Source organism: Papaver somniferum, unplaced genomic scaffold, assembly GCF_003573695.1.
Source record: "Papaver somniferum cultivar HN1 unplaced genomic scaffold, ASM357369v1 unplaced-scaffold_42, whole genome shotgun sequence".
NCBI classification, from domain to species: Eukaryota; Viridiplantae; Streptophyta; class Magnoliopsida; order Ranunculales; family Papaveraceae; genus Papaver; species Papaver somniferum.
In genome coordinates, this window is record NW_020646749.1 from 45,958 (window position 1) to 69,845 (window position 23,888).

At 43.2% G+C, this 23,888-nt stretch overlaps 1 protein-coding gene across 1 annotated transcript; it reads left to right on the plus strand.

The window, feature by feature from the left end:
* Window positions 1-21,960: 21,960 nt before the first annotated feature.
* Window positions 21,961-22,461, plus strand: LOC113342497. Its single transcript, XM_026587029.1, has one exon. The coding sequence runs from the start codon at window positions 21,961-21,963 to the stop codon at window positions 22,459-22,461; it is 501 nt and encodes a 166-aa protein (XP_026442814.1).
* The last annotated feature ends 1,427 nt before the right edge of the window (window positions 22,462-23,888 follow it).

Here is a 23,888-nt window from a genome sequence, read left to right on the forward strand (position 1 = left end):
GTGCGTCAATTTTAGTCTCAACGAAACCCTCTCTACGGAAATCCATCTGGTATGAGGCTTCCATAATTCTTCAAATATTTCTTCTGATTCCTTTGCTTGTCCTTTGCATTATCAATGTTTTTGAAAAGAGACGGAAGATTAGAGCCTGTTTGGTATAGTTTTCAAAAATAGTTTTCTGTTTTTAAAAACAGAGAAAACAAAAAACAGGAGAAAACGCGTTTGGTAGGGACATTTTCAGAAAATGTTTTCTATCTGTTTTCTGTTTCTGAAAACAAAAAAGTGAAAACAACAAATTATTGTTTTTTGTGTTTTCTCTTTTTTTTTTCTTGGTTTTTTTTTTCTATTCAAAACAAAGTAAGAGATCGGGGGAATGACTGCAAGTGAGTCATGGATAATATCACTATCTCTTAGACGAATCTTTACATTTGATACGATTTAGTTGATTTTCCTTGTTTTAAAAAACAGTTTACCAAATAATTTTTAGAAAATGAAAACAAGGAAAAAAGAGTATGTTTTTAAAACAGTGGAAAACTATTTTTGGAAACTGTTTTTGAAAACTGTACCAAACAGGCTCTTAGATTTTACAAGAGCAGTCGGTTTACAAAATTATAATTCCAATGATAGCATATGCATCGTAGGATTTTCAAAAAACAAAATATTTGGAGAGAAGAGAGATATGACTACATTGCTAATACACCATGATACGTACATTTTTCGCATTAACATGAAAGTCTTTAAATAGACATTACAATCTTTATTGAACTCTTAACAACTAACCCACTAACATATTAATTCCAACTTAATAGGAAATATACTCCCATATTCAAAACCGTCAAGTACTTCCAAAATACTAGGACTTACATGTACGTGACCAATCCTAAACATTAGGATCAATCTCACAATTTCTCAATGACCAAATCAATTAATTATCTCAGCCCTGATGTTACGTGTTTGGATTATAATTCCAACACCTTTCCTTAATTCAAACACCTTCATCACATACCGTCTTCATTATTGTATCGTCATCATAAATCAGCAACATCTTTGAGTTGTTGTCGCCATCATCATCATAGTCGTCATCACGATCATCGTCATCATACATCATCATCAACATAAAATCATCGTCGTCACGATCTTCATCATCATCATTGTTAGTCGATCAACATCCCGCATCATCTCAACTATCCTAAGATATTATGCAAATCATATTTGCATCTTAATTAAAATCATCATCATCATTGTCAGAAACCCGTTGTTTTCATCTTCACAGCTAGGAACCCATATTTTCAAACCAAAAATCATTTTTTTTTAATAAAAACCCTAATTTTCCAAATACACAAAAATAATTTTTCTACTTCATCAAGTCAACCAAACTATTTTTTTAAAAGAAACCTCTTAAACTATTTTTCGAAACATCACTTTTCTCACAGAACAAAACAAAACCTTTTTTTTAACAAAATTTCTCAAAACATTCTTTTCTTATCCCACAAAAAACAAACTTATTTTTTCGCCATCTCCCAAGGATATTCACCTGGCTCTTGATGCCAGATGTAGGATTTTCAAAAAACAAAATTTTTGGAGAGAAGAGACATATGACTACATTGCTAATACACTATGATACGTACATTTTTCTCATTAACATGAAAGTCTTTAAATAGACATTACAATCTTGATTGAACTCTTAACAACTAACCCACTAACACATTAATTCCAACTTAATAGGAAATATACTCACATATTCAAAACCGTCAAGTATTTCCAAAATACTAGGACTTACATGTAGGTGACCAATCCTAAACATTAGGATCAATCTCACAATTTCTCAATGACCAAATCAATTAATCAACTCAGCCCCGATGTTACGTTTTTGGATTATAATTCCAACATGTATGTGGTTTCCTAAACCAATTATAAATTACAAAAATGTAAGTTCTTTTCCTAAAATGATTCCAACAGCCATGGACTAATACAATCGGAGCGGAATCAACCAATTCTCGATGGTACTAATTCATCAATGCTGAGTTTTGTTAGCTTTAACGGACAAGATCTCTATTATGCTGAGTACTATGATGATCATAAGACCAATCCAAAAAATCTTCTACTCAACAAGGAAGGTAAACCTCAAAATTCCAGCACATAAGGGTATAAGATCGGTCGGTTCAATTAATGGATTACTTTGTTTATCAAACACGAAGTTTTACCATGACAACCAACGCCACGATTATTTTGACGAACCCTCCTACATCTATAATCCTATTACTAAAGAAATCATGAATCTTCCAGAGATGGGGATCAACAAGGAGGAAATCAAGGGGAGTATTAACGTTGTGCATGGATTTGGATATTGTGAACACGTAAATCACGAAGACATCTATATGTTCACAAACAATGTTTGCACTCTATATACACACTCGTACTGATGAAATGATTGTACTGATTCCTTGGCTCAAAACCTTCGGGTTTATCATAGCCTCATCTAATATCATCACTAGAGGCGTTCACATAGAGGAAGATATAGAAAACGTAGTATAAAAGTAAAACTCGTGGAGTATCAAATGAACGTAAAGTGCTGAAATGTAAATAAGACTGGGATTTACATGGTTCAGCTCTAAGGCCTACATCCACGGGGTTGTTGTTTCACTATACATTAGATGATTACAGAGGTAGTCGAATGACTTTGGAGTTTACATAGGTCTGTGAATTGCACAAAGATAAACTTACACTCACAATCCTTCTCTCTCTCCTCCTCTCTCTCTCCTTTTTTCCGATCCCCTCTCTCTGGGTGGAGAGGGGGTATTTATAGGGTTCGAGTGTGAGACCCGTTTCTGTGGGCCGTTGGAACCTTATCTTCTTGTGCTTTGTGTCCATCACGCGGAACTCTTCGTTCATTATTTGATCACGCAGAGTCATCCTCGTTCGTTCCACGGGTTGATCGACACGTATACTGCTCAAAGTGTTTAATGCGGGTAGTTGAGACGCATGCTCGTGTCAGACAAGTGTCTTCTGCCATGTCACGTCCATGTCAGTAAACCTTCTCTTCACCGTTGATCTTGGCTTCTTTTGGGCATGAGATAAAGTAACTCTTCGGGAGTTATTTAGTGCTCCGAAGTACATCGTGTTTTTGGTACATATTTTGACTTATGCCCTTGGATTTGTTCGGGCAAAGATCTGACGTCGACGGGATGGGCTTCTTGGCTGTGGGCGTGTGTCATCATGTTTTGATGACTTGGTCCGCATGCTCTCCACGTGTCTTCCTACATACACGTGTTTGATGATGAAATATGTACACACAATTTGCCCCTTTTCTTCGGGCTTGAGTGTTTAGTGGGAGCATTGAAGAAAACAGACGTTACATATTCTTCCTCTCTCCTAATAAATTCTCCTAGATACTTGGGTACGTTTCTTACTCGTGCATTAACTGCTCATTTAATGGGCACGTTTCCCATTCCTCCATTAACTTCCTTCTATTTCTTTCGAGTATATTAAGGAGAGGAGAAAAATTAATTTCATTCTCCTTGAAAATTAATTGCATTCTCCCTGTCAGTCTTCATTCTTTGTTCTTCAACCATTAAATTCTCTATGCGCTAGTATTAATTACGCTCGTTTCTTCTTTGTTTCTGGTTTGCTGTCTTCTTTAGGGATTTTGTTTGTAGTGGTAAGGTTTCTTTTCTTCGTTTCTGGTGTTTTCAGTTTTGTGTTGATTGTGTTGACTGTAAATTTCTTGTTGCTGTCGTACCTTGTTTGTGATGAAGAACATCTTTTGATGCATGTATGCTAGTTTGCACCTGTTCTTCTTCTCAAGTCGAGGAGGCCATTGTTTCAGTTGTATTGATTGAACTTTTAAGTTTAGGGTTTTAGGGTTTTTAGGGTATACATGCGTGTATGCTAGTTTTAGGGTTTTAGGTCTATGTTGAGATGAACTGCTAATTTTGTGGTTTTTTGATCTTTGGTGATGCCTCCGTGTTTGCTTCTAACATGTTTTTGTTGTATCACCTCGCAGCCATGTCTGACCGTCCGTGGCTTCCTTATCAAACTCCGGCTTCCAATCTACCAAGATCCCCTCCACGTAGAGAGTCTGATACATATCCACCTGGGGGAGATTTTTCTAAATGGTCGCAAATGGATCCCCGTGGTAGTAAAGTTTCGTCTTCTTCTGGGACGAAGGCCTATCCTCCTAGGAAAGGGGATCCATCGAAGGGTCCTTCCGGGTCTCGATACGCTGCAGGCCGTGCTGCTTCTCGTCCTCGTGATGGCTCTAGGTGTACGTAGACACCTCCTCGTGGTGGCGCCTTCGATATTCCTCCTCTTCGTTCTATAGTGCCCGTGCAGAACCCTCTGCCGCCGCCTCCATTACTTTCTTTCAAAGGGAAGAACTCCAAAGGTGTTGTGCCGAGAGCCGAATCGTCTAAGAATTCTCCTTTGAAAATAAAAGCTTCCGAAGCTTTTGTTGGTTCGTCCGATCCCGCGGAAGAGGATGAGGCTGCCCCGGTGATACGCAGCGTTTCGGTCAGCAAGAAGAAAGTCACGTTTAAACATATTTCCCTGGAAGTTTTCAAGGAAAAGCATGAGATTCAAGCCTTCTAGGTTCGTTTATATGCCCCTGAGCATGATATTACTTACGAGCTCATCTCGAAGTATCAGTTTGATGAGTTTCACCTGTTGACTACGGTTGAAGCCTTCGAGGCGGGTCTTATGTTGTCGTTGTATAAGTATGGTGATTCCTTTTATTATGATGTGCTGGATGGTCGTGAAGGATCTTCCACCAATACTCACAGTCGTTTCGTGTCACAATTATCGGGGAACTATCTCCGTGCACTGAGGGAATGTTATCTACGGAGTAAGGGGGAGACGACGATGACATGTTATGTTCCAAATCACGCTGAGAGGGAATGGTATACTCCTGAAAACTTCAACAACTCCTTTGGGGATTATGTTAATAGCAGGAACCGTAAACCGTGGAGTGTTAGCCTTGGTAACCTCGCTGCTCCTCGGGGCGAAATTCGTCTCTTAAGTGAGGTGAGCGATGCCAAACTGAAATACTTTCCAGGCACCAAGGGGTCGGGTCAGCGGAAACTTTTTCCCGCTCGCGAAAGGATCAAGCGTGACCATGATTATGAATGGCACGCCACTTTTATTGAAATTGTTGTCCCTTGGGCGTATGGTTGGATACCTGGTCCGCGCGGTTGGCGTCCTTCTGAGAGTAGCAGGCCTCGTGAATCTTCTCCTGCTCGTTATGGAGATTTCTGTCACTGGCGTTTAAATTTCGAAGGCATCAACTTTCCTTATGCTCTCGACGTTGTTGAAGGAGACGAGGAGGAAGGTTCTGGTGTTATGCTTCCGCCGAAGAGTGCTGCTACTGCCAAGGTATGGTTATTGCAGATTCTGGCCGCGCCCCTCCCCTTTTTTCTTTGAAAATAAGGTTGTGTATGAGGAACTGACTCTTTTTGTGGAACGTGCATTGGTTTGTAGGTGTTAAAAAGAAAAATATTGGGCCCAAGCAGTCTTCTACCATTGTGACGGGTGAGGTCGAGGTTCATGAAGAAGTTACCAGTCCAGTGAACGAAGAGTTTGCCGAGGATGAGGACATGTCTGATGGGGAAGAACTCACTGATACTTCCCCTCCTGATGTCGAGGAAGAGGTTGGTGCGGGGTGTGATGGTGTTGAAGAGAGAAATAATACCGTGGTGGCTGATGGAAGTGTTATCGCGGACATGTCTGCTCCTGCTGGTGAGGCTGCGGGAACTCTCCTCACCATTTCTCAAGAGTTCTCTTTTGACAGGATATATTCCGCAGGGGAACTCTTTGACGATGCCCTCGATTTTCCCGAAGACTTTTCTTTGGTTTCCCCCAACGATGATTGGGATGTGCTCGGAGGTTCTGGTAAGGAAGATGTTGCTGTTCAGAATAAGGGCGCGGATGATCACAATGTGCGTGGTGATGCCGAAACTTGTGCCGACGGGGCAATGTCAGCAAAGGGGAAGTCTGTCGTTGACTCGCCGTCCGAGGATTTCCCTCATTCTCTGATGTTTGAGGGTGAGGATGCCATAATGGATTGGATCAAGAAAAAGAGTCTGCTATTTGTTCCTCATCCTGCCCCGGTGGTTGCTGGTGAGAAAGATTTCGATGCTTATACCCGTCGGATGATGGAACTATCTTCCGAGGCGCGTGTTGCTGAGATGTGGGGGAAAAGCTTGAGTGTTCCAGAGGCTACCCTCGTATCAGACCCTCCCTCTTCTGTTGCTGAAATGATGGCCATAGCCGATGGGTACCAATATGGTTTTCCCCAGCAGCGTGTCTTGGAGGTAAGTCCTCGTTCATATCTCTGCGTGACAATTGAATCCTTCGTTGTAATAATGTTTGCCGTTTTATGTGTAGATGATGAGGAGTGATTATTGTAACCATATGCTATATCAATTCTTTAAAGAGAAATCTTTGAAGATGGAGGGTAAGCTCCGTCACAGAGAAAAGGCATTATCTGCGGCGGAGGTGGAGATATAAGAACTTAAGAAAAGCCTTAAATAGAAAGAAAGGTTGGGTGAAGAGGAGGTTGGTCTTCGTTTAGAGCTTGCCGCCGTTCGTGCTGAGTTAGAGCAAACTCGCGGCCAAGTTGTAGCTTTCACAGGTTTGGTTCTTCTTCATCCTTTATCCCTCGTAATTTCTCTCTACTACTTAGTTGTTCTGTCTGAGTCTCCCCACCCTATCTTCAGTGGGTGGCGTCCCCGAGCTGATATGGCTTCGAAATGAAAGGGCACGACAAAAATCTCGTATCAAAGAGCTGGTCGAAAAAATTAAGAGCGAAGCCAAAAAGTGGGACGCTCGAGCTGAGGGATGGCGTGCAAGGCATGTTCAGATGGTTGATATGCAGAATCTGTATAATCATGACCGTACTTTGTTCAATGGTACGCTGCTGTGGACACGTGAGAATCTGCGGGAATCCCGTGAGCGTACTTCGTTGTTGGAGTCTAGAATACATCTTCTGGAAGAGGAATTACAAAAGGCTCGCTCCCTTCCTTTTCCGGGAATTAAGGAGAGTATGCTGTGTCTTACCAGAGAAAGGGACGATGCCAGAGCCGAAGTTGGGGCTCTCAGCAAAGCCCTTGCTGCGTCTCGCGCTGAAATAGCCCGCCAGGTTGAGTCTGAGAGGAATCTCGAAGTATGTATCTACATACTTAGCAAAGGGGTAACAGTGATAAACAACGAAGTCAACCACCTTCGTTACATGGATTCGATGAAGCAGGTAGAATTAGATGCCAGTCAATTTACTCTCACCAACCTTCAACTAGATTATAAGAAATTATCCGAGGAATATGACTATCTTGACGAAGCGCGAGATGCGGTTGTTAACGAGTATGAAGAGGCTTCGGCTTGTGTCGAAGGTATAACCTTATTTCGTCGAGTGTGATTGTGTCTTTTCTGTGCTAACTCCCTTGTGTTGTCTTTTTCAGAGATCGAGGGACAACTCCGCGCTGCGAATGAAAAATTTGAAAAAGCTCAATCTTCCTTAGCGCAGCAGGAAGAACATACTAATCATTTTAAGAGTTTGGCGGCATCCCGCGAGGAGGCCGTTGGTGCTGCTTCTAAAGAAGTGAATCGTCTATCGCCGTTGTTATCTCAAGCCCATCAGCGGATGACAGTTATTATGCATAAGGATCGGTGTCAATTGGCTGAGGAGACAAACAAGATGATGGAGAAGATTGAGATTGGCCTTAAGACCGAGCATGGCCTCGTCAAGAGCTATCCGCGTCGTCCTGTACCTGCCTCGTTACCTGGCTCCTCAGGACCCTCTTCTGGTGGGAGCGTCCCTTCAACTCTTCGGAACAACCCTGCTGATGGGGCGACATCATCTAAGTAGAGACCACGTCATTAGCCTTCCGTTAGATTTTGCTAGTATTTTGTAAAAATAATATTTTTGATGTGTTTTTCCTTGAATTGGCCTTGCCGCTTTTTGTAACCAACCTTTATGAAATATACCCTTCTTTTGATATACCTGCAATATCAGTTTGTTGTTTATTTTAAGCATTGTGAGGATGGATACTAAAAAAAAAAGAAGAGTGTTTTAAGTGTTTGGGTGCAATACCGAAGGGAGGTACCTTCGTGATCGTCTTGAGACCTGTCACCCCGCTGGCGAACCCTTGGCCAGAGGATTCCCAGACGGTGGGGGCCGAGGAAACGTTATAGGATATGGGGTTAAAATATTTACATACACCCATTCCGTCGACCCGTTGCCTTAAGATTGGTTGGGTATCTCTTTCTGCTGGGTGCCTTCCCCCCGGTCTTACACTCATGGACACTGATGGGGGATCCCTAAGAGATTGTAGATTAACTACTTTCCCCAATATTGTTGATAAGTTTTGTTTACTCGAATTTCAGAGAGCTTGTTTGATTGATAGGTTGAGGCCTGCTACTCCTCGTCCAGAGATAGAAACATGTAGAGCGATTACGCTGCCTTCTTCTTCTGGTATTCTTCACGCAGATGCAAAGCTGCGTTGCTCCTATGGGTAGTACGGTTTTAGCCACTTAGCATTCCAAGGATGCCGGAGAACCTCGCCTTTCAGATTGCGAAGATAGTAGGAACCGTTTCCCGCAATGTCGTGTATTATAAAAGGTCCTCCCCACGTAGGTGCTAGCTTTCCCCATTTATTTTCTCGTTGATACTGTGGGATTGTTCTTAGCACATACTGCCCCTCTACAAAATTTCGAAATTTTACCTTTTTGTTGTACTCCCTTGCTAGTCTTCGTTGATATTTTCCATCTTCTCCAATGCTGCTTCCCTTCTTCCTTCCAGGTCATCCAATCTCTCTAACATCATGTCTGTTGTGAGATTTTTCTCCCATGCTTCGGTCTTTGTGGTTGGCATGAGGTGAAACGGGGATTCCCTAGTGGAAGATCTTCGTGTTGTCCTGTATGCCCATAGCACATTGTGCAATTGTTCACACCATTGCCCCTTATGTTCGTCTAATTGTTTTTTGAGGATAAGGGCGAGGGTCTTGTTAGTGGCTTCCGCTTGTCTGTTGCTTTGAGGGTATATGGGGGTGGATTTGATCTTCCTTATTTTGAAAGTATCGAAGAGAATGTCTATATTTTTCCCTTGTAATTGCTTATCATTATCGGACACGATTTCTGCCAGTATGCCGAACCTGCAAATGATGTTTTCGAATATGAAAGTAAACATATCCACGTCTCTGATCCTGGCTAAGGCTTTAGCTTCCACCCATTTACTGAAGTAGTCTGTGGCTACTATCAAGAATCGTCTTTTCCCTGATCCTTCGATGAAAGGCCCGACGATATCTATGCCCCATTTTGCAAATGGCCACAGGCTACCTACATAATTTAACGTTTTTGCTGGCGCGTGTATCTTTTTGGCGAAACGCTGACATTCTTCACATGGTCGGGACATTCTTGCGGCATCCTGTATCATTGTGTCCCAGTAATATCCTTGCATTTTTGCTTTGTCGGCTAGTGACCTCATGCCGCTATGATTCCATGCATCACCATAATGGATGTCGTTTAGAATTCGATGCCCCTCTTTCCTGGACAAGCAGCATATTAACGGTCCGAGGAAGGATTTCTTGTACAGGATTCCATCCCGAAGGTCATATCTTCCTATTTTGGAGAGTATTTTCCTGGCTTGTTTATGATCCGCGGGTAAGGTTCCTTCTTCAAGAAACGCATAGATCACCGTTCTCCAATCATCTTCGTTGCTGAAATCTTCGTCTTGATTTGCTCTTGACAGGATATCTTCTTCGTCAAAATCGTTATGGATGTCTTCTCCTACCTGGTCTTCGATATTTTCTTCCACTGTATCTTGATTGGTAGCGAAGGAGAATTGTGACGCAATCGAAGGCTCGTATACCCTTGTTATTTTAATAGCTTCGACGCTTTTGTCCTTCAACATGGATGATATATATGCTAGGGCATCCGTGTGCCTGAGATCCCTTCTGCATAAGTGACGGAACTTGATGTTCGGAATTTGTGATGCCAATGTTTGGACCAAGACCATGTAAGCTGAGAGGGTGTCGTCGTACACATTGTACTCGATCCTTATTTTCCATATGACAAGCTGCGAATCACTTGTCAGTCTTACATCGGTTACCCACATCTCTATTATTAAACGGAAGGCATGTACGAATGCCTTGTATTCGACGATGTTGTTAGTATGCTCTTTGAATTCTAACCTAAGTGCTTGTACGATCCTTTCTCCGGTTGGGGTGGTGATGACGATGCCTATTCATGCTCCTTCCTTATTTTTGGAACCATCAACGAAGACTTCCCACTGTCTTTGACTCGAGGGTTCGAGGATATCCATTGGATCCTTGCTTTCTTCCTCGGCTTCTGGTATTCCTTTAATCTCCTGGTCGTTGTCCAGGGGGAGGTCTTCTAAGAAATCCGTCAAAACTTGGGATTTTCGGGAATGTTGAATTTCATGAATGATGTTGAATTGGTCCAGGTGGGTGTTCCACTTGGCTATTCTGCCCACTTTTCCTGTGCTTTTAAGGACTGCTTCCAGTGGTGCTTTGCATGGGACCCAGATGAAGTGAGTTAGAAAGTAGGTTCTCATCTTTTGAGTAGCCCATACCAATGCTAGGATAAGTTGTTCGATCTTCGCGTAGATCCTTTCCGCAGAATTGAGGGTCTTACTGACATAATAGATAGGTTGTTCTATCTTCGTATTGGGTTTGACCAACACTGCGCTAACTGCGTCTTCCATCGCTGCTATGTACAATTCCAAAACCTCATCAGGATCAGGCTTCTGCAGGATTGAAATTGAAGCCAGGTGTTCTTTGATTTTCTGGAAGGCTTCTTCGCATTCTGTGGTCCATTCAAACTTACTTACTTTTTTTAGAATATTGAAAAAATGTTTGCATTTGTCCGAGGATCGAGCAATAAATCTGCCCAAGGTTGCTATGGACCCATTGAGCTTCTGCACCTCTTTTAAATTCTTCGGGGATGGCATTTCTACTATGGATTGAATCTTCGCCGGGTCTACCTCAATGCCCGTTTTTGTTACCAGATATCCGAGGAATTTCCCTGAAGTGACACCGAAGGTGCATTTCTCTGGTTTTACTTTCATGTGATGCTTCCTCATTGCTTCGAAGATATCTCTCAGATCCTGATGGTGATCTTTGCGCAGCTTACTTTTGACGAGCATGTCATCAACGTAGACTTCTAAGGACTACCAATCCATGGCCTGAAGATAGCATCAACCATTTTTTGGTATGTTGCCCCTGCGTTTCGAAGTCCGAAGGGCATTCTAGTGTAGCAATAAAGGCCATGTGGGTTGTAGAATGTTGTGTGTAATTGATCTTCTTCTGCCAGAGCTACTTGGTTGTAACCAGAATATCCAACCATGAAAGACAGCTCTTCGTATCCTTCTACTGCTTCAACCAGCTGATCTATGCTTGGCAGGGGATAGATGTCCTTTGGACATGCCTTGTCGAGGTTAGTAAAATCGATGCATATCCTAACCCCGCCATTTTTCTTAGGAACGACGACCATGTTAGAGATCCATGTAGGGTACTTGACTTCTTTGATGAACCCCGCTTCTAGTAGTTTCTGAAGATCTCTTTCCACTGCCTTATGGTACTCCGGTGCAACTTTTCTTATTTTCTGCTTGAAAGGTGGCGTGCCTAGTTTGATGCGCAGCTCGTGTTGGATTATTTTCGGGTAAATCCCCGGCATATCTCCTAGCTTCCAGGAAAATACATCCGCGTATTCTTTCAGTAATTTGGTTAAGTAATCTTCTCTTCTTTCGTCCATTATGGTCCCTACTTTAATCATCTTCGGGTTTTCTTCCGTTCCTATGTTAATTTCTTTCACGGGATCTACTGATGTGAACACCGGCTTCGGATCTCCGAGGACTGAGACGTTCTTTGATTGCTATTTGGTATGTTTTTGTCCTTTGTTGGCTTCTGAAGTACCTGTTTCTGTGGTTAGAACATTATCATCCTTTGTCAAACCCCTCCCTGTGGTTTCCTTGCTTCTCTTCTTGTTCGTTATTGATACGGTCCTGAGTAGCTTGGCACTCTCTTGCAGAGACCCGATCTACCTTGATTTCCATCACTCCATCAGGTGTAGGGAATCTGAGATATTGGTAGTAAGTTGCCGCCACTCCCTTGAGTTTATGTAACCACTTTCGTCCGATAATGGCGTTGTAGGGGAATGGGGCGTCAACCACGCTGAATCGTGTTTCTACTTTCATGGGTCCGGCATTAACCTGCAACACGATGTCTCCCAATGGCTTCGTGGGTGCTCCATTGAATCCGTAGATGGTGTAATAAGAGGTCATTAGCTTTTCTTCATGGAGTTTCATTCGTTTGAATGTGTCGTAGAATAAAACGTTTACTGAGCTTCCCCCGTCTATGAGGATCTTTTTGAGGTTACATCCATCCACTGGTAGTGTTAGGACCAGGGGGTCGTTATGGTCTTCCATATCTTCTTCGATATCTTCAGCGTCGAAGATAATAGGTGAGTCCATCCACTCTTCGTGCTCGTCCACTTCTACACCATCAATCTTATACAATTCGCAGTGGTCCTCGAACTGTTTCCGTAACCTCTTTCCTATTTGTGTTGTAAGTGAGGGCCCTGCGGCTTCAGAACACGAGATGGTATTGATTGTGTGGTTCCCCTATGGAAGTTGTACGGACTTAGTCCGTTTGGATCTATCCTCGGCGACTTCTTTTCGTATGTAATGTTGGAGTTCGCCAGCATCAATCAGTTTTTGGATCATTATTTTGAGGTTTTTACATTTCTCGGTCTGGTGTCCATTGAAGCAGTGATATTCACAGTAATCTTTAGACTTCTCGGATCTAGGGGCTGTTTTCCCTTAGACCATGGCCGCTCCAAATTTTTTCTTCCTTTGATCTCTCGCAAGATCCGGGCATAGCTAGCATTGAGCTTCGTGTAAACTTGATCTTCGAATTTTCGATCGTCTTTTCGTCGTTCATCCCTTCGGTCCTTCCTATCTTCGTGAGACCGTTCTACTGAGCTATTCCTTTTGACCCCATTGGTTTGTTCTGCGGAATTGGTACGGTGGGACCTCTGCGGGTACGCCCTCGGGTTTTCACGCTGGATTTCTTCAAGACGAGCGTGCTTTTCAATAATTATTCGAAGATATCCTTCTGTCTTAGGCACGCTTCCATGAATCTCAACAAATAGTGGACTCATTCGGTCTAGTCCCCACTTGTAGCAGTTGATACTTACCACTGGGTCCACACTTCCTATGGCTTGGCAGATCTTGTGCCATCTGTTAGTGTATTCCCTCGTGTTTTCCTTGTAGCCAATTGCCAGCGAAAAGAGGTTATCCATTCCGGTGTTAACAACCTTGTTGTACATGTAAGTTCTTAAGAACTTTTCTGCGAGTTGATCGTAGGAGTGGATGGAGTCCGGCGTCAAATTATCAAACCAAGACAATGTCGATCCCTTCAGGCTTGATGGGAAGTACGGCGTCGTTCTGAATCCATCTGGATAAGACGTAGTTATAATACCGAATATGTGCGGCGGGATCACTGGATCCGTTATAGCATTCAAAGGTCGGGACAGGGCACTTTCGCGGAATATGGGTGTTGGACAGGCGATGAGTTAGGGGCGTGGAGTTAGCCTCTCTCATGACCTCCTCTAACCTTCCCCCGCCTTTTCTAGTTTTTAACTGCCTGATCCCGGCCATCATTTCATCACGCAGATCTTCCATTGCGCGGTGGTGCCCTACACTCTTCTGCTCGTGATATTCTTACTATGCGTCATTATAATCCGGGTCGGATGCGCTACTTCCCCTAGCCGCGTCTCCGTTAGCTGCTACGATGACTCTTCGGTCTAGATTAGGTTCTGGTGCCTTTGAATTGGCTTCATCATGTTGTTGGATGGTCTTCGTGCTTAGGGCAATCCGGTCTTTTAATTCTTGGTTTTCTCTGGCCAGCAGAGCTACAACATCTGCGTAAACCTGCTGGCTCTTCTTCAATTATTCAAGCTTAGCCATCAATCGATGTGATTGGTTTGACCCCTGATTGGGAGTCCCAGCTCGTGCTACTACGGCCATGGTGCCGCCTTCTTCTACTGTCTGTACTAAAGGTGGTAGAGGTTCAGCTTCGATTGTTGGCATTTCCAAATCGGGTTGAGTGCCCATCTGCGGTGTTAAAGCCGCCGACACGCTTTGATTCTGATCGTTTGTTGATGGCATTCCTAAGGTTGGCGGGTGCGCGGGTTGATGTGTTCTGGATCCATCCACCTTTTCTTTTGGATGATGAAATTGATTCGTAGCAAAATTTTTGCTGGCTTCTGCAGCCTTCAGGGTTGTCGTAGCCGTACTGTACTTTGTCTCCGCGGCTGCAACGGAGTTAGCGTTCATCGGCGAAGTGATTTCCGCGGTATCCTGCCTCTGACTAGTCATTTTGGCTTTGTCCCCTTTCTGCTTGCTTCGGGTGATGACCGGGGTTGTCCTTGGTGCTTCCCTTAACGAGGCTTTGGATTTTCCTGCTTCCTACATCTTTTCCATCGTGGGTCCTTTTGTCGCTTTCTTTCTGCACAAGGGAATTTCAAACAGCGAGAAACAGAAATGTCCGTGCAGATCGGGTTAGTTTGGGAAATACCTTAATCCAAGACAGGGAAAACTGCCCGAGGACCACAGAGAAAACTCTTAGGGAGGCTCATTTGACTAAAATATATGAGTTAAAATACATGGGTTAAAGTCTTATTAAAAGTGTGGTATCGTTGAAAGTACGTGGAAACGCGAGAAGATCCCTTTTCAAAATGCATGTAGATCCTTTGAAAATGTACGAAAACCCACCGGAAAGACAGGTCCGTACGAGATCTAAAAAAAAATGTAAATCCATGGGTCTAAGTAATAAATTTTTTAACCAGTAAACGAAGATACTGCCGGAGCTATCGAAGATAACGGGTGTGTTTTTGAATATGGTAAACAAAAGATAAATACTGTCAGAGCTAATGAAGCAGAGCAATCATATGCTAGTTTAAGATGAAATCACGGGATAAGATAAATCTTTTACCGGGACGAAGTCCCTATTTCTAGCGCCAAATTGTGAACACGTAAATCACGAAGGCATCTATATGTTCACAAACAATGTTCGCACTCTACATACACACTCGTACTGATGAAATGATTGTACTGATTCCTTGGCTCAAAACCTTCGGGTTTATCATAGCCTCATCTAATATCATCACTAGAGGCGTTCACATAAAGGAAGATAAAGAAAACGTAGTATAAAAGTAAAAATCGTGGAGTATCAAATGAACGTAAAGTGCTGAAATGTAAATAAGACTGGGATTTACGTGGTTCAGCACTAAGGCTTACATCCACGGGGTTGTTGTTTCACTATACATTAGATGATTACAGAGGTATTCGAATGACTTTGGAGTTTACATAGGTCTGTGAATTGCACAAAGATAAACTTACACTCACAATCCTTCTCTCTCTCCTCCTCTCTCTCTCCTTTTTTTTCCGATCCCCTCTCTCTGGGTGGAGAGAGGGTATTTATAGGGTTCGAGTGTGGGATCCATTTCTGTGGTCCGTTGGAACCTTATCTTCTTGTGCTTTGTGTCCATCACGCGGAACTCTTCGTTCATTGCTTGATCACGCAGAGTCATCCTCGTTCGTTCCACGGGTTGATCGACATGTATACTGCTCAGAGTGTTTAATGCGGGTAGTTGAGACGCATGCTCGTGTCAGACAAGTGTCTTCTTCCCCTGTCACGTCCATGTCAGTCAACCTTCTCTTCACCGTTGATCTTGGCTTCTTTTGAGGATGAGATAAAGTAACTTTTAGGGAGTTATTTAGTGCTCCGCAGTACATCGTGTTTTTGGTACATCTTTTAACTTCTGCCCTTGGATTTGTTCGGGCAAAAATCGGACGTCGACGGGATGGGCTTCTTGGCTGTGGGCGTGTGTCATCATGTGTTTGATGACTTGGTCCGCATGCTCACCACTTGTCTTCCTACGTACACGTGTTTGATGATGAAATATGTAACACGGATATCACCCTCTAACTAATGAGTATAAGGTCATTAGAGTTTCTTATATTGGAACCATATATAGCTGCAAGGGACATGTGGAGGTAAATACACTCGGTAGTGGCAGCGTTTGGCGAAGTAAGGAAGAAACCAATTTTGGTTTACAACATAATTATGCGAGTATTTTTGCAAATGGGGCACTTCATTGGCTCCATGTGAGATCAGAAGATATTGTGGCTTTTGATTTGGCAGACGAGGAATTCCACTTGCTCCAGACCCCGCGTAATGACATGCTACAACCCATTGGACGTAGCCTTCGTATTATCAGAGGGTGTTTATGTCTTGTTGTTGAATCTTTTTGCTCTGGAATGTGGAACTGGGACTTGTGGTTTCTAAAGAACAATAGGGAGGTGAATGGTAGTTATAAATCTCCGTGTTGGAGCAAAGAGTACACCATGAACGTTAATGACTTGTTAAATTACTCGGGAGGAATCCTTAACTTGTTTGGTCTTTCAAAGGGGGGTAAAATTTTACTAACGAATAATTACCATGGATCCGCCTTTCGTTATAATCTACAATCACATATAGTAGAAAATATCTGGGGGTCGAATAAAGTTGGAGAGAGATGGGTCGTACCAATACCACACATAAACAGCTTTGTTTCGTTGAAAAGACTTGGAGAAAAAAATGTAGTCACATTCGCCCAAGAAGATGATGGACTTATGTCTCCATGCTTGAGGAAGACAAAGAAATTGCTTACTTAAATCTGCGCCAACAATCTAGGATAGGAGAGCCTGCAATATATAGAACCTCACACTTATCCGAACTCCATATTTGTGGGCATTTTTTCCTATTATTCTTTTGTTTACCTTTGAATTTTGATACCTCATTTATTTATTTTCAACCATATAATTTGATTTCTTTCTAAGAAGGGTTGAATTGCTCAGTGGTCCATATAATATGACCGTACTCATCTTCCAATCTGTTTATACATCAAGAGTAGTTTGTCATCTTTTCTCCGCTAACTCATTTACTTCATTATCTTTTCTATATTCTTTCTTGAGACAAGCTTCTTCGTAATCTTTGTATACCAGTTTCATAATTTTTTCCGTAATGGCTTTCAAACGAAGGGATTCTTGTCAACGGTGTGATTGAAATTTTGAAGAAATTCAATTTCATAGTCTCTTTATAACTTGTGTTTTTAGAGTTTTTGGTGCACTGCTTTAGCTCCTGAAGTTAGCATAATTTCATATGTTTTTTCTGTGGCTTGGTTATGAAAATTTTCAAATACATCCGACCCTGACGACGCCCAAGCAACAGTTGTCAGTGGCTGTCCAGTTGGTGAAAAGAGAAAGAAGATTAGATTTTACAAGGGCAATGACGATAAGGGAAAGTTTTTGTTGCTCAGACTGTTGGTTGGTGTTCTTGTATCATGAAGGTTAAGGGTCGTCCATGAACCACAACTCTTATGATAAAAATTTAGTGCATGGTGGCAAGGTTTTCCTTGATGATATAAACACAAAAGTAATAGCAACTGCGCAAAAACATTCGACACTTCAAAAGATGGCAATAAGAAATTCCTCAGAATGCAGACGGCCAGATACAGATGGATCTGTCAAGCCGCAAGAATGCATGGTGATAAATTAACCAACATATGAAAACCAGTCCAAAGTTTCCAGATTTTAAGCACAAGGACGAGATACTAGGTGAAGCGTGCTGCGTACAACAGGCCGACAATGGAAAAATATGAAGGCACCCCCAATAAAATTACCAGCGCATATATGGTCTTGCTTCAAAAAAAAGAAGCGCATATATGGTCTGTTTACATGCAGAACAGGGGTTCTTTGACCTAAATGGCTCCGTAACGCCACGAACAGGGGTTCTCTGTTTACATTCTACTGGTACAATTTCTCACCGTAACGCCACGAACACCTTCTTCATTTTTTACTTTCCAAGACTAGCAACACTAATACCGTAACGCCAACAATATATATATTTTGGCTTCGAGGACGGATCGAAATACAATTGTCTCCTGATGCTATTACTGAATTTGTAATATTAACACCATTTGAGGATCCCATGTGAATTCCATTTGAGGATCCCATATGAATTCCATTTGTGTTTGGACCATCTGCTGGAGCCTTTATGTTAATCATGAAAACGTAATGTTTTTTGCATGACAGTACATTAATGTGGACTTGCTTGCTATTAAGTGACATTATGTCTATGGACGGAAGAGATAATTAAGTGAGGAATACTGATTTCCTTTTTTTCTCTCGCTGAAAATCCGTTAAATTACTCAGGTATATGACGATTACATTCGTAAACTGTGGTGGTTAACATATGGACACATGGCTGTTTGACATTGGTTGGTGTAGGTGTAGATAATCCACAAAGCTAGGTGGCAAGATCCTAAGTTGTGATGCACCAAAGAATAAAGAGCGGCGAAGCGCAAGATAGAACCAAACGGTGCAAAGAGCGAGGTATCACGTGGGTCAGACGTGATGGCCCAATAGTTGTCGGATGTGACGTGACTCTTATCCCCTGACAGGTCGGGCGAACAACCAGAAAGCACTCTCGGTCAGACGAAGGAAGATGGTCAAACAAAGGAACAAGAAGAAAGAAGGGCGACATCGTGTCAACCACACGATAAAGACTCGGCCTCGGGTGAAGAATTATCGGTCAAACCAGAAAGTCGGGCGAGCAGTGAAGGTCCCATAGGGAACAACTAAATTGATGTAATGTGACCAACATTGTAATTCTGTTGTACATCGACTTTGGTTTATAAATATAAGGGCAGGTCGAGAGAGAGAGAGGCAGGTTAAAAAGGGAGAGAGATAGAGAGAACACTACATTGGAGAGTTTGAGAGTTATACCATTTGAGAAGGAGAGTTTGAGAGTTACACCATTTGAGAAGGAGAGAACACCTTGTAATCAAAGAAAAGAAATAATAACATTCATCCTTTCACCCCGTGGACGTAGGTAATCATACCGAACCACGTATATCTTTGTGTCTATGTTTGTTGAACATCTTGACTTAGTTTTAACTCGTCTTCTATACCATTGGATGTAGTGTGTGGTTTTATGCAACTACATTTTGGCGCCGACTAAGGGGAACGTCTAAGTTCTCCGGATACCTTGACTGCATGTGCCGACGGAGACGATCCAAAAGCTCCTAAAAACACTTTGCGTGTTAGTTGATGCTATGGGATGAACTCTACTCGGTGAAAGTCTGTATATGATCGTTTGGTTTGAAGTCTGTTGATATAGTTAAGTTTTCGTTGTTAAGATCGAGTCGTTAGCAAACATTTTTAGTTGGGTCGATCCCGAACAGTCGACTAGTCTTGTAGGCGAGTCTGTTTTCGTGTCTTAATCTTCGTTTTCATAGTATTTTTCGCACTTGTCTTCATATTTTGATCTTATTTTTTGTCTTACGAGTTCAACAACGGAATACCCATAAACTCCCAAATAACATCTTTGATGTATGGTTGAAGTTGCTTGAGGTTCCATGTTGGATGGGGGAAATGCCAAAACAACAGCATAGCGAGATTATTGGTCGCCGGTGAAGGAATCCAAGGAATCAATGGAAGACATCCCTTTGTAGTTCCAAGGGAGTGCATAAGTCTTAGTCCAGATTTTTCCGTGGCGTGCTGACCTCATAAAAGTACGAATTTGGACCTTTTACCCACAGAGAACTAGGTGTTAATGATTTGGAGTCTAGGGAATGTAGGAAAAATTGTAGGCAATACAGAGTCGTGGTACTAAAAGCGACGTCGTGAGACTTTGAAAGCGACGTAGCATGATACCCGTCTAAAAGGAGACACTTAGAGTTTGAACAGGGAAAATTGGCAAGGTCAGCATGGCAGAGTAGAGGGAATCGTACTTTTGAAAAACTCAGTTTTAGTGTCAGTCACCTGTTTCTTCTAAAACTGTACGTACTATAGAAACTTTTCAAAAACAGGTCAAAGTAAGGTGTTGTCTGTTTTCACTGACGTAGGTAGGGACGACTCTCAGACTAACAACATACTGTGTCCGATGGCTAGCACGTCAAGTATGGGAAGAACTCTGAGGAACCGCACGATCTCTAGTAATAGTATGCAAGGAGGAGTAATTGGGACGAGGCGAGGGAGTGGCGGGCATCCACCACCAGAGGAGTCACGAGCTGCTGCAAGGGGTATGCCAACTGTGGACGAGGAGATCGATATGGGACGAGACGATGACCTATCTCCTATGGAGCGAATCTCCTCGCGCCCCAAGGAGTGATGATCAAATAGATGGACTTACCGCGTCAGAAACGGAAGATGATGAGGAAGCATTAATCCTGCATGCTCAGAGACGAAAAATCAGACGACAAGCTGAGTATCAAGAATCCCTCGGGAGAGAGCATGAACGACTAAGGCGAGTACAAATAGGACGAGAAACAACTATCGGAATCGATCCGGCGACATCAATTCAGATACTCCCATAGTACCACCTCCACCACCTGTGATGACGTCACCACCCCCTGCCCATTTAGGCCATCCACATGGTCACTCTATCCATGAGAGTGCAGATCCAACACTACTCGGAATTCTAAAAAGCCAAATAAGGCAAGAGGCAGCTTTAAGGGATCTTCAGCAGAGGAACCTATCCCTAGAGTTCGAGAACTATCAGCTACAGAACTTAAGGTCGAGGTCGAGAGGATCTTCTAGCCTAGGGACATCAGGACACCAAGGTCAAATCGGGCAGGTACCACCTACAGTAGGACCAAGCAATTCCAGTCGATCAGGACCACCCCCAACACCACCTATCGTAAAATACGGTCCACCCGGGGATTCATCAACATATGACGAAAGGCACAAGAGGAATAATAAACAGAGAAACACATGGTCCGACAATGCGACTGAAGCCAAGCTAAGAGAGTTAGAGGAAAAGATAAGGACGTTGTCAGGAACCGGCGAAGAAGATAAGTTTGCCGAGGTTATAAGCGAGGCCCAGAGGACCCCTTTCACCCAAGAGCTAGAACTAAGGGACTTCCCACCTAAGTGCACGCTCCCCACCTCCCATCAAGGTTCGACGGCACGGGAGACGCAGTTGAGCATTTGAAGATGTACACAATGTGCCTAATATAAAAACCATGAGGTGGTAATGTGCAAGTTATTCCCTGCAAGCTTGGAAGGCGAGGCAAGGAAATGGTTCTACAACCTCGCACCAGGAACATTCGACAGTTATGAGACTCTAGTCGAAGCCTTCCTTGAAACATAAATGCACAACAGCAGACCTCGGCCCATGGTCAACAGGTTATTCACCTTGGCCCGGCGGTTCAGAGAACCTCTCAGATCATTGACCGATAGATGGAGAAATTTGTGTACATAAATTGGGAAAGTACCAGTCGACCAACAGATATTCGGGTTCGAAAACACACTTTGGAGGTCGGATCCCATCTGGATAGCCATGTTCACTGAAAAACCACAAACATTAAAAGAAATGAGGAAAATGCAAAAACATTTCATCGCCCTAGAAGAAATTCAGGAAGAGTCAAGGGATAGGGGAGTGCAAGAGGCTAGTGCGGCGCCCGATTCGACATCGGACGATGTTCAATTTCGGCCCGAGAAGAGAGCGAGCCCACCTACGCAAGGAAAGGGGAAGAAGGAATGGTTAACTAAAGGAAAGAGGCCGAGGCACGAGGCGAGGACATACACCCGTTTGAATGCTCCACTAGAAGAAATCTTCAAAGAGGTCGAAAAAAGGAGTGACATCATATACCCAGCTTCAAGAGGGATACAGTTCGAGGAGACCAAGGATCACCCACAATATTACCATTATCATCAATATCGAGGCCACTCTACAAATAACCGTCGAAAAGTGAAAGACATCGTGAAACACCTTATTAGAGATGGTTATGTGAGACAGTTCGTCCGACACCCAGCCCGATTCACGCAGTTTATCAACACGATTCACGCAGTTTATCAACACGATTTCCCATTCCGCCACTCAAGTGAACAATCTGAATACTGGAATCATGTCGAGGATCCGCAATAGAGATCATAATGGGAAGGAAATTTTCAGTGTAGCAAAAGCTTCGCCGATGGAACCCTGGATGACGCGACCCATCTTTTTCTCGGCTCAGGATGTCCCAATGAACGACCAAGCTCACAGTGATCCCTTGGTTATCACCCTGCTGATTGAGGAACGGGGGGTAAGAAGGATATTAGTTGATAGTGGGAGCTCAGTCGAAGTACTCTTCTACGATACGTTCAAAAGGATGGAGTTGTCAGATGATATACTCGTCCCATCGACATATCGTATCTACGGTTTTAATGGGACCGTAACCATCCCGAAGGGCGAAGTAACTCTAAGGGTATCAGATGGAGGTGGTTACCTGGATACTTTAACCACATTCTGCGTGGTTGATGTCGCCTCTCCCTATGAAGCTATAATCGGAAGACCATGGATCGCGGGAATTAAAGGAGTGGCATCGGCCTATCATGAAAGGCTACGATTCCCAGCGTACAAGGGATAGCTGAGGTCGTAGGAGATCCACAGGCATCCCTACAGTGCATGCAGGTCGATGCCCGGATAAATGAGGAGCAACGAGCACGACAAAGGGGAGAGAAGAAAAAGGCTAAAGAATCCAAAGTCGCAGAAGAACTGGAAAGAGTTATTTCGCAAGCGGTCATGACTTACGAAGCACAAGGAAACGAGTCTTCATAGAAATTAAAGGAGACAACGCCGGTGAAGGAATGAAAACCAAACTTCTCGGCCGTGGAACCTACTCGGGAGATTAATTTGGGAACTGTAGAAAAACCAAGGGTGGTAAGGATCGGGTCTTTACTAGCGAACGAACAAGTGGCGGTGCTAAAGGAAAACATGGACGCATTCGCATGGAACATGCACGATATGGAGGGTATAGATCCGGAGGTATGTTGTCACCATCTAAGGATCGACCCAAGATTCAAGCCAGTTCGACAAAAAATGAGGCGAATCACACCAGAATTACACACGGCCGTCGAGAAGGAATTAAAGAAGTTACAAAAATCGGGGATAATCAGGAAATCGCACTACCCACGGTAGATATCCAACATGGTCGTGGTACCAAAGAAAAACGGAGGAGTCAGAATCTGCATTGACTTCAGCGACCTGAACAAAGCCTGCCCGAAGTACAGCTTCCCTCTCTCAAGCATCGATCAACTGGTGGAATCTATAGTGGGGCACGAGGCGCTAACATTGATGGACGAATAAACAGGGTATAACCAGATCCCGCTGGTTCCCGAGGATGAAGAACACACCTCCTTCTTTACACCAAGGTGCCTGTACTGCTACACCAAGATGTCGTTTGGGCTGAAGAATGCAAGCGCACATATCAGAGGTTGGTGGGCGACATGTTTGAAGACCAGATCCACAACACTATTGAGGTCTATGTCGACGATATGGTAGTAAAAATTCGCCTAGAAAAGAATCACATCCGAGACCTGCGGTAAATTTTTCGAACGATAAGAGAATTTAAAATGAAAGTTAACCCGACCAAATGCGATTTTTGGGTCACATCGGGAAAATTTTTGGGATATATCATCACTCCAAAGGGGATAGAAGCAGATCCCGAGAAAGTCAGAGCCATCCTCGAGATGCCGTCACCAGCTACAACAAAAGACGTACAGAAGCTGAACGGAAATATAGCAGCATTGGGGCGATTCATATCTCGGTCGTCCGAAAATGCAAGGATTTCTTTAGCACTCTTAAAAAGGGAGAGAAATTCAAATGGACGGAAGCCTTTGAGAAGGCGTTTCAGAATATTAAGCTACATCTTGCAAGTCTTCCAGTATTACAAAGACCCGATCCTTCGGAGGTCCTCACATTAAACCTCGGCGCAACTTCATATGCTACCAGTGCAATCTTAGTTTGAAATGAAGGGAGCGAGGAAAAGCCTGTTTACTTCATTAGCAAAACATT